This window comes from Macrobrachium nipponense, chromosome 23 (assembly GCF_015104395.2).
Source record: "Macrobrachium nipponense isolate FS-2020 chromosome 23, ASM1510439v2, whole genome shotgun sequence".
NCBI lineage: Eukaryota > Metazoa > Arthropoda > Malacostraca > Decapoda > Palaemonidae > Macrobrachium > Macrobrachium nipponense.
In genome coordinates, this window is record NC_061090.1 from 73,025,741 (window position 1) to 73,038,240 (window position 12,500).

General features: G+C 37.3%; 1 protein-coding gene across 1 annotated transcript in view; it reads right to left on the minus strand.

Annotated features, from left to right (window-relative positions):
- Positions 1 to 12,500, minus strand: part of LOC135201624 (solute carrier family 23 member 2-like) — a 54,500-nt gene that overhangs the window by 11,015 nt on the left and 30,985 nt on the right. Inside the window, exon 6 of the mRNA XM_064230688.1 lies at positions 4,647 to 4,767. Coding sequence (XP_064086758.1) covers positions 4,647 to 4,767 — 121 coding nt within the window. The remainder of the gene's footprint in view (positions 1 to 4,646; positions 4,768 to 12,500) is intronic.

Below are 12,500 nucleotides of genomic sequence, written 5' to 3' on the forward strand. Positions count from 1 at the left end.
AAGCTGCAAGTGAACCTTTCCAAGTCTGCCATTAATGATTCTGATAATTCCCACACTGATCCAAACTTGGAAAAGGTGTTATATGCTCCTTCATGAATCATCTTCTTCAGTGCCACAACTTTTCGTCTTCCCGCTAATGCTCTGACCGTTTCACAGCCATCATTCAAGAATCTGATCCTCTCATTTGTTTTTTATTGATAGTTCTTGATATACATCAAACACAACATCAGTTGTTTGACGTCCTTCAACTTCATTTATAATCAAGGAAAACAAAACTGGCAATTTTCCCAAATGTTGCTTGATTACCTTTTGTCTTTTGAACAAGACACATACCATCAATAATTGTTGCAGAATGCTCTGGAATAGATTCAGCTCTGGGCACATCCTTTTGCAAAAAGTCTCTCACGCGTTGCTAAAGGCCGTGGAAGAGGTTCTATGGAATGAGAGAAAACCTCTTTCATTTTAAGATTCCAAGCTTGTGATGTTATGCTGATTTTACCAAATAAAGATCGATCAGCTTTCAAAATGACTGCTTTATTTATACATTTTACCTCTTGTTTCATGCACATTTAAGTGAATGTTTTAAGTTTACACTGTGTCATAGGGTCATTAAGTTCCTTTGTAAAAGGGATGCTTCCTAGTCTCTCCTTAAATTTTTCATATCAATATTCCCCCATTTTAATTGCATTCATTAATTCTGCCTTGACTTCAGCAGTAGCTATTTTTCCTGCGGAGATGATTAATATTTTTCATTTTCTTCTGAAAAAGGATTTGCTCAGTTTTTAATGATTTCCACTACTGATGATACTGCATGTTCATCATATTCCATTCTCGTTGTAACAAGCAGGTCAGGGTGAAGAGAACTTGAACCACCTAATTCAGTAAAAGTCATCATAAGATGTAAAAATGAACTTCTGTATTCTGCTGTTATATGATTCCTTTTCACTCCTCCTGGCTTCAGGCTAAATCGTGAAGCACCTCCCGTTGTTTGAGTATCGTTATTTAATCTTTCCTCTATGGCCAGATCTATTGGTATGCATCCAAAGGTATTTGTTTCTGACATTTTGACAGAGAACTGGCCCTTCAAAAAACTGTCATATGCTTCAGGGTGGTCTTTTTCTAACTGTAACATTTGCGCATAGTATACTTGCATAGTATATCTTGCAAAGTTGACCTTATCATAAGAGGAACACCAAGGAATCATTAACTTTATTGCATGAGTGTGAAGGAGCCAGTTTCTCTCTCGAGATGCTTGTAGGAGATTAAGCAGTATACCTCCAACCATGTCAACATATGTCATCCAGAAAGCTGATAGGTCCCATTACCATGAAAAGAATCCAAAATCTTATTCCATAAGTTAAACGCAGATTCAAAGTCTTGTCCTTGCAATATTTCATCAATATAGCCCTAACTGAGATCATCACTTAATCTCATTGCTCCATTGACAAAGTTGTTTACTACCTCAGTACCACTATTAGCAATCCATGATAAAAAGGTTTCCCACACAAGTCTCATCAGTGCTTCATATAAATAGTTGTGGACTCGAACTGCACGATTGTACATTTTTCCATCCATTACACCAATAACTGAACCTTCTTCATGTATGCCAGATTCAATGCCTCCATCTTGGAATCTTTTGCCAAGAATTGATGGGAAGTTACAATTGGTGTGGAAAGCTCCCATACGAGGAATTACATTATTGCACGCTTCCTTTTCCTTCAATATAATTTCAGAGGCTTTTGCAAAAAGGACTTGGTCCATAACTACCACTATTGAAGAAAGATGTAGGTTGTTTCGGATTTCCTTAGCCCTTTTCATAATTTCAGATACTGTTGATAACTCAGTATCTGGAACATTTGCAGTTGGCAGGTAACCAATGTTATCATGAGATACAACATGTTCATTTCTTGTTATTATATTAAAGCCAGTCCAGCTTGGTACTGTTTGTTTACTTGTAATGTCTTTATTATTTCTTGCTATAATCCAAACCAAGATTTTCCCATGAGCTTTTCTTCCTTCTTAAACAGAATTTCTAGTGTAAGTATATCAACTTTTTCTGGGGATAATTTTGAGACCTCTGGTTCACCTGCTGTTACATGTAGAAAGTTCTTCATTAGTAGTTGTTATACATCTCTGCTTTGTTTTCTTTACAGTTGTTAATGCTTCTTTTGGAAGGTGGGGACCAAAGACGTTTTGTTGTACTGTAATTCCACTTTACTCGATGAGAGGTTTCTTTTCCAGTTAATATTTCTTCTAACCGATCTGTTATCGAAAACTAAATTTGTGAAAAGATAAGGTTGAGTATTACTGGGTATGATCGTTTGTCCAGTATATTCAGAAGACAGTTTCTCCATAATTAATGCCTTGTAATTTTCTTCAAGTTGTGAATAAGCTACCCCACTGACCAGGTCTATTCAGGGAATGAATGATTTCAATATTCCCAGTTAACGTTTTAACAGCATAGGTGAGCAAAATATGTTTGAGTGGTTTTTATTACCCACAAGTCACTGCATAAACCAAATCCTGGCTAAATGAATGTATTAATCTGTTGTCTCTTGGGGATGCGTTTGCAATGGCAGCATTTCCTGTACGATCTCATGTAAAAAACCTCTTTATAATACCGGGGAAAAAAGTATATCTTAGTTTAACCAGACCACTGAGCTGATGAACAGCTCTCCTAGCGCTGGCCTGAAGGATTAGATATTTTTACGTGGCTTGGAACCAATTGGTCGTCTACCAACGGGACCTACAGCTTATTGTGGGATCCGAACCACACTAAATCGGGAAAAAAATTAATTTCTATCACCAGAAATAAATTCCGCTGATTCCGCGTTGGCCAAGCCGAGATTTGAACTTAGGACCACCGGACTGGCAGCCGAATGCGAAAACCATTCGTCCAACGAGGAACTATAGGTCCGGGGAACTACATCAGAGAGATGACATGGCCATGGTGATTTTGCGAGATCACTCGTAATCTTCTTTCTCAGATGGTTTGATGCAAGATCAATAAAGATTTCTAAGTTTGATCTCCTCCTCCAAAGTTCTAAATCTGCCTTTAAATTTTGATTTTCCTTAATGACAGTCAGTGCCACAATCTTTCTCTCTCCGCGATCGACAACCTTTACTAATTTCTCCCGCGATAGTGATCCCTTCAACCTTTTGTTCTTTTCACAGAATATGCAGACTACTTGAAGCAATGGTCCAGGGAGTGTTACACTCCCCCTTGGTCGTTTGCTAGAGGAACACTCTTTTTCTTCTATATTACACTTTTCTTTTCAATGCATCTAGATCTCTTTTTTTTATAGTGAAAATACTTCTACATTTTCTGTGGTAGAATACACGAGGAAATTCATTATCACTGAAGCCTGTAGATAGCCCTAAAACAGGTTCATAGTTTCTTATGGTGGCAACTTTTAGTAAAGTTTGCCAAGACTCATAGAACTTAAGTTGAACTAGTTTCTCCTTCGTATCAACTGTATTCGAACATCTGTGCAAAATACATTTTTCTTCTTCAGGAACCACAACATGAATATTTGCCATGATTAATATGCACTGAATAACACTGTAGTTTTACTTGTGGAAGAAACAAAAAATAGTAAAAACAGAGAGAAAATTAGAAAAAAATAAAATCAAATTAGTTTTTTATTAAAATATTATAATCAAATGGACTCTGAATCGACAGAAGTCATTATACCATCACTTGGAATAATGATTCTTAAAAGGCAATACAGATTTATTATCACTAGTCATTTCTGGTCATTTCTCAATGACAGGCAGATAAATGGCTTAAAATGCAGAGGAACTCTTTTCCATCCGTTTGACGTCATCTTGCACTTATTTAAGCAAATGCTCATAAGATGTGATTTAGCCAGTAGATATTCAAGGCTATCATACATTTTCCAATCCTATATATTTGTGGCTATCTGAAAATCATAATGAAACTTTGCCTCTAATACGACACCGATTTTCAAAATTTGAGTGTCTGGCTCATGGACTATTAGGAGTCTGATATTCGCGCCAGAGGGTCAGCGCAAGAGCACAAAGTTTCCCTGATGACTATACTCGTTTTTTCTTTCCATCTGTCCACCCTCCTGTGGTGTTTGCGTATGGTAACACTGCGTCCCCGGCTTTAGATATTACATTCAGCTTACATTCAACAATCATAATAATACCGTGTTTCGAATATTAACGGTGTAATTCGCATACAGTAAATTATTAAAACACTTTTCAGTTGCAAGTGTACACTCAGATATCCATTTATTTACCTAAAACTTACAATAGCGTAACTATTGAACGCTCGGGACGCAGCGTTACCATACGCAAACACCACAGGCGGGTTGACAGATGGAAAAAAAGAGTATAGGTGTGCACTAAAAACAAATAACTAATGGAGTTATTTAGTTGCCATGGTCACGTCACTAAATGAATAAATGAAAGTTCTTATAATATGAACTAAATTTATGTTCAGTAACTTAGAATTCACTTTCTTATTATCACTTATATCACGACAAGTAATCGAATTTGTGAATATTGGCTGCATTTAGAAATACTATCGCTAGAGAATAAGATCTTTACAGATTTCAGAGAGAGAGAGAGAGAGAGAGAGAGAGAGAGAGAGAGAGAGAGAGAGAGAGAGAGAGACTTACCGGGTAAAATGTGAAGATTTTGATGAATGTGAATTCAAATCCTTTCTTCATTCTGTAGATAGGCATCGGAACTTCAATATCCTTCATATACTGGGAAAATATCACCAGCAATACGATTGTTCTGTAAGGGAACGCACGAGATGACAGCTACTTTCTTTGCCTAAGGTAACTGGAAGGTTTCATAACTCAAAAATCAACAAAAATTATAGGTTCCATTACCTCTTCTTTCATATATATATATATATATATATATATATATATATAATATATATATATATATATATATATATTATATATATATATATATGTATAGTTTTATATATAATAAGTAACTATATAATATAATATTATATATACATATATATATATATATATATATTAATATATTTTTTTTTAATTTTTTTTTTTAAAAAATTTTTTAAAAATTAATTTAACATATATATATATATAAATATATATATATTATATATATATTATATATATATATATATATATATATATATATATACATATATAGGTTTTGACATGGGTTTATGCAAATATTTTGGAAATGAAAGAAAAGTAATTCTGAGCAGAAAATGTCCTATAAAGCTATACATTTTAAGGCTTCCGCTGGTGGTGAGGTGAATTTGTGAAATAACCGTTTTTCCTCATACACTGCTCTGGAGGAAGTAAGTGGTGCCGGATGTCGGAGTAGTCAGGAATATGCAGGAAAAGGTTGATGAAGTGCATCATGCAACTGATTGCTGGTCATTTAAATTATATATTTTAAATTTTTTACAGATTATTGAAAAATGTAACATTACAGTCCCTTTAAATAGTAAAAAACCTGTGAACAGACTTCATGTAATCTAATTTTAATGATTAGCTTCACTTGTCAAGAAAGTAGTGTAAATGTTGCTTCTAACATTTATTTGTGGTCGTTGAATTGTAGCGCAATCTTTGGATTTGTTGAATCATCAGTCAGGACTAAGCTTACGCCTACGCTGAATGAATGATAGTGACAGTAGTTATGATTACACGGGAACGTATAGGTAGGGAGGAACATGCCCTTTGAATAATGTCAGTTTTTTTACCTCTTTTGATAAATGTTTGCCCAGGCTACCTTTGAAGGAACGAAAGAAGGGAATTTAAAAAAATGTTCTCGTTTTTTATCATCTACCAGAGACGAAACTGTTTTCAGTTTTTTACCTTCAGTGTGTGATGAATACTTTTGATAGAGGAGGAGAGAATTTTTTTTTTTATAATAATGTATAAACCTTTTATCGTGGTGCAATGAGCAATCCTATCTTTGATGGAGAGGAGATTCCATTAGGCTTGCTTTTCTTTTCTTTATCAGGGTCCAGTGAATAGCATTGATTGAGAGGGAGAAGGTGATGGCCGGTAATAATGACACAGGAAAAAATGCCACAGGAAAAAGTCACAATTTTGGTTTATTTTGCCTTATAGTTCCAGTAAAGTGGAATATGCAGATATGATGTTTATTTATGGGTTTTGCAACAGGTCAGTTTCTAGATTACACGGTTTTGAATTCCACCATTATAAATATAAAACAGGGCAGTGGATACATGTATAAATGGACACACTAAATTAAATAAAGTAGGGTCGATAACCTGAGTGGCAAGCAGCGACGTGAAAATACTCCAACCTCGAGTGTTTGGTGTTTAAGACACGTGCAAAGCAGCGAATTCCTTAGTCGCTCACACTGGACAAATTTCATAAACATCCGATTGCGCCAGGGAGATCGCAGGCGCGCAAATGACCTGAATAGCGAAAGATCAGGTGATCATGACGTTGTTAATGGGGATATTTGGGATGATGGAGGTGACAATGGCGGTTATAATGGGGAAACAGGAGACAATGGTGCTTATAGTAGGGGTACTGGTGACAATTTTGGCGGCATTAATAATGGTGGCATGAGAAATAACAGTGGTAATACGGATGCTAACATCGGGGTTATGGCGGATGGAATAAGGGACATTGGTATAAATAAGGGTGATATTTATCGGGACGTGGAAAATGAAGGTGCCATGCATGATGACCACAAATATAAAGGTGTTTTATCAGAGGATGTTATTTTAAATCCAGGTCCAAGGACTATGGTCAAAGCCAAGCTGGGGAAAGTGAAAAGACCCAAAGAGGTGTGCATAATTGAGGGTAGCGAGAACCTAAGAAGGGTTATGAGCACCGTATTGGTGAACAGAGTATCAAATACTGGTGTTACAAGGGTGGAATTATTGAACTGTAACGATACAGTTAGGAAGTATCAGAAGAGCACTTATGTGGTAGACCTCCAAGACTGGAATAATGATAGTGGTTCAGTGGCTATTATAGGGGGAAAACCGAGTTTTTAGAAGCAGAAATGCAAACCACGGAAAAAAATCTTTAGGGCACATTTAGCTAATGCAGACTACAAAGGAGCATATAGAAGCGGTAAGCGAACTTTTGGTTAAATTTGGAGATACTGTGGCTTTAAAAGGGGATAAGTTAGGACTGACTAATGTGTTAGAACATAAGTTGAATCTAAAGAAGGGGCAAAGCCCATTTTTATTCCTGCGTACCACATACCTTTCAAAATCAGAGAACAGGCAGAGAAAGAGGTCAGTAAATGGGAAGAGGAAGGAATTAATAGACCTATAATCTGTTTTTTTTTATCTGTCCAGCCGCCTGTGGTGTTTTTGTATGGTAACACTGCGTCCTGGGCTTTAGATAGTTACGCTATGTGTAAGTTTTAGGTAAATAAAAGGATATCTGGGTGTACATTTGCAACTGAAAAGTGTTTTAATAATTTACTGTATGCGAATTACACCGTTAATATTCGAAACAGGATATTATTATAATCGTTGAATGTAACTATCCAAAGCCCGGGACGCAGTGTTACCATACAAAAACATCACAGGCGGATGGACAGATGAAAAAAAAACAGAGTATAGTGTGTCCCGGTACAATTTTTCCCTGTTGGCAGTGCCTAAGAAGGACTGATCTGTCCGTGTATGCATCGATTTTAGACACTTGAATAAGAAAACAATCCCCGACCCTTATCCAGTCGCTTGCATACCAGACCTTTTTGGGGAAATAGAGGGACATAGAATTTATGCATCGATTGACCTCGCACAGGGTTTTTTGCAAGTCCCTGTTAGTGAAAACAATAAGGAATGTACTGCATTTTCGGTGCCCAAGGGACATTTTGAATTCATGCGGATGCCTTTTGGTTTGTCAGGTAGTTCTATGACTTTTACAAGGTTAGTAAATACAGTTTTACACGGGCTATTGGGTAAAAATGTCTTTGTGTACATGGATGATAATTAATTGCAACAGACTCGGTCGAGTATCACCTGGAAGTGCTTAAGGTAGTACTTAGGAGACTTAGGTTAGCAGGATTGAATGTTAAGGAAGCTAAGTGTTCCTTCTTGAAAAAGCAAATTCCATATTTAGGTCATGTCATATTTAAAGAGGGAGTTAGAATAAATGACGATAAAGTCAAAGCAATTGCAGATTTTCCTGTCCCTAAGACAAAGAAACAAATTAAGGCATTCCTGGGGATGGCGGGGTTCTTCCATAGGTTCGTGAAAGGGGTTTTCTAACATAGCAGCTGTTATGGGAAAATATTCAATATTTATCGGGGAGAACCGCAACAAGTAGCTTTCCAGAAAGTTCTGAAATTTCCGGATTTCAGCAAACCTTTTACACTAGTGACTGATGCCAGTCAGGAGGTTAAGGGTGCTTGCCTTATGCAAAACTTTGAAGGAAAATTCCACCCAATAGGTTGTTATAGCAGGAAATTTACGACAAAGGGCAGCAATGAAAGATTAATGGTTACCGTAAATAAGGAATCTTTTGCACTAGTATCAAGCCGCGTCATTTTAAAATATTGCTAATGGGGAATAAAGTGGAAGTTCTTACAGACCACAAGCCATTATTGGATCTCTTTAATAAGCCAGAACTGTCGCCCAAAAGAGCTCTATGGTTCCTAACTATCAGAGATTTTGATGCAAAGCTCAAATACGGAAGGATTTCAAGTTGGGGTGGTTGCTAGTGATTCTAAACAATGGGATATCGGTCTCATAGAGCATAGGCAAGATGAGGATGAAATTTTGGCAGACGCAAAAGCGTTCCTCAGAGGGGAATCAGTCAGGAAAGGTTATAAGTTACCTTTTTCAGGTTTAGAATTAGAAGGTAATCTGTTGGTCAGGAAATTAAATATAAATTAAGGACTAGTGAAAGTAAAGGGGACACAGCACAGATCGTGATTCCGAAAATCCTAATTCCAGTAGATTTAGACATAATACAGTGCAAGTTTGGTAGTCCACATTTGGGGGTAGAAAGGACGTATAATGAGATGCGTAATAAGTATATTTGGAAAAATAAGTGGGCAGATGTGGAAAATGTTTGTGAAAAAGTGCACATTGTTCAATGCTTGCAAACCCTCAAGCGTAACTTCTTGCAAATTAGGGTCATATCTGATGCCAAGTAGACCTTCTCAGAGAATACACATGGATATATTAGGGAATTTTTGTGAATCAAGGTATGGCCACAAATATTTATCAACAGTAATAGATGAGCTAACGAGGACAGTAGAAATTTTTCCACTTAGGCATAAAACGGCCGAAGAAGTAGCTGTAGCATTTTTCAATGGGGTCATCTGCAGATACTGCTCACCTGAAGTTTTGTTGACTGACAATGGTAGAGAATTTGTAAACAAGACCTTAGAGTGTCTGGCAGAAGTCATGGGGGATACAGAAGGTAACACTTATTCCATACAGACCTCAAGCTAATGGGTTATGTGAACGAGCAAACAGGAAAGTGGTCGAAGCTCTCAGGACAAACCAGGGATCCACGACACTTCCACGAGGCGGGTGCGGGAAGCACTTGCATGGGAGTTGCGGAATATTTCAAGTTCGGCAACGAGGAGGCGGCTACAGTTCCTTCATTGGAAGACGGCGAATCTACAGTTCACCAACGAGGGTGTTAGGATACACCTGCAGGGGTCACAAATCTTCCATGGCTCATGCAGTCATCTCGGAATGGTTTATGGTGCTCAGCCGACGGATCTACAATACATCGACTGGGGTGTTCACGAAACACTTACAGGGGTACTACAAGGCGGTTAAGTTCTGCCTACACTGAAGACAGTTATGGTCCTGCAACTAGAGGATAATGGAGAGGACGAATTTTTCTTCGCAGAACGCTACACAGTTCCAGTAATCGCCGTTATGGTGGCTATAATGAAGGGCACAATAGGGGCCATCAAATTTGGATGCAGCCGATGGGGTAGGAGGACTCCAGCAGCTCTAAATCATGTGGCCAATGAAGACATTATGAAGTAGTACTATGTACCAGTAGCTAATGCAGTATGCGACAGGAGTGCATACATGTTAGGTGGCCGAGCACTGAAACAGGGCACTGGATTCATGTATAAACAGACACACTAAATTAAATAAATTAAGGTCGATAACCTGAGTGGCAAGCGGCGACGTGAAAATAGTCCAACCTCGAGTGTTTGGTGTTTAAGACACGTGCAAAGCAGCGAATTCCTTAGTCGCTCACACAGGACAAATTTAATAAACATCCGATTGCGCCAGGGAGATCGCAGGGGCGCAAATGACCTGAATAGCGAAAGGTCAGGTGATCATGACGTCAGAAGAAAAGGCTATGTGAGGTTGTGAACAAGTGACATTGATATTAGATGCCGTGAATAGGGAACAGAAAGAAACTCTTAGGGGCCCCATAGACATTAAAAGATCAGGTTCCGTTCTGTCTCCGGCACCTGTGTTGCCCATAGACGTTCAGATTCACTTCAGTTTGCCGAAACCTAGTAGAGTGAGGACATGGCCGCTCCGCTCAGTGATGACGCTATTGACTGGGCTTTTGCAGCTGAAACTAGAAACCCCCAGCGAAAAAGAAGAGCCTGAATTGAACTATGGTTGAAAAATTAAGTGAATTATCTCACAATTGTTTACTTAATGAATTGAAGCTTTACCCAGGTGACTGGTACGATTACCCGAGAATGGAGGAGCAGACCGACATACAATAAAAAAAAAAAAAAAAAAACACACACACACACTTCGCTTACGCGCTACAAGTCGTTCCTTGGAGCATAATAATTCCAGAGACATGTAAAGCAATTATTCAAGTTATGCAACACGAGTTTACAAAGGTAAACAGTAACACGTATGCTGCATACGCAGCATCTTTCATAGTCTAGTGGTATACAGCCTGGTATAGGTACAGTAGGTCTACAGTTCCGTTAAAGTAGAATAGGCCCTTAAACCTACGGTTCTGCACACAAGTAAGAATACAATTTTCAGATCTTTTCTACACAAAATTCTTTATTTACACAAGGAAAATTTAAATATTATTGAAAGTATTGCCATAAACTTATTTTTTGTGCGACGATAACAATGTAATTTAAACAAAAGTACTAATACCTACATACAGACGTAGCATACAAACACAATACGTAGATACATGATATACTCACACAAATAAGTGTACATATATATATATATATATATATATATATATATATATATAGATATATATCGAGCTACAATGTCCTTTAATATCTAATTCGCTCTACCTCGGAATAATATATTTTCATATATGCTTAAACCGAAGGAGAATTTTTTCTCGATAATAGACTTGCCTGGACCAGGGTGCGAACCCATGGATCCTTTCAAATCCAGGAACGTCAGTGAAGCTTTTACTACTACTACAGAAAAACTTATATATATATATATATATATATATATATATATATATATTATATAAATACTACATATGTGTGTGCGCGCATAGTACTATTGTTTAAATCACATTGTTATTTTTCATACATAAAGTAAGATAGAAGTCTATGACATTATATTCAATAATATTTCAGTGTTTCATGAATAAACTAAAAATTTTGTCTACAGAGGTGAAAATTGTACACTTACCTGGCTACAGAACCGTAGGATTAAGTGCCTATTCTGCATTAACGGATCCTACTGTATACTAAACTAACTACCGTTATACCACTAGACTATGCAAGATGCAATATATATATGATAATATATATATATATATATTTATATATATATATATATTATATATATCATTCTTCTGTAATTTTCCAAGTAATTTATCATAAGCCTAATTTCGCTTTCCTACGACGTTCTATAAACTCCTCCAAGAACTCATTATCTGCGGACGCAGCTGCCATGTTGCCGCTTCAGCGACTCGTTGAAACTGAAGTAGTAAATCTTCAGATCACGCCATAGACGTGGAGGCTTCCGGCCACCTGAACTAAATCGGATGCCACGAACCTGGCAACGGCAGGTTGCGAGTTGGTCCGAGAGGCCGACGGACTCCGCCCACTTTTGGTCGGACGATAACCCCATAGACAGTGAGATTTACTTCCGATTCAGATAACCGGATCCGGCGATCGTAACGTCTATGGGGCCCTTTAGAAAGGATTTATAGGACATTTATCCATTGCCATATTGATGCATTTCAGTGTTTGATAATTATGGTTTCCTTTTCAGATGGATTCGATTGCTGCTACCGAACAATGAATTCTCTAGACTTTTACCTGACATTTATTTATTTGAAAGTGAGGATAAGTGGGAATACTTATATTCAATATGATTATGTAGATGAGTAATGGTGTTATAAGGATTTTTTGGGATTTTCTTCATTCATTTTACTCCATTTTCATGTTAGCTATTTTGGGGGAATAAAGATTATATTTTTGTATTACGAGAGTTTGAATTCGCCCAAGATTTAATGACTGATTTTCAGCTACCTACAGGGATGGCAGGCGATGGGAACAAACGAAGGCAGGTCACGCTGTTAGAAAGGAGTTCTCTCTTTTTA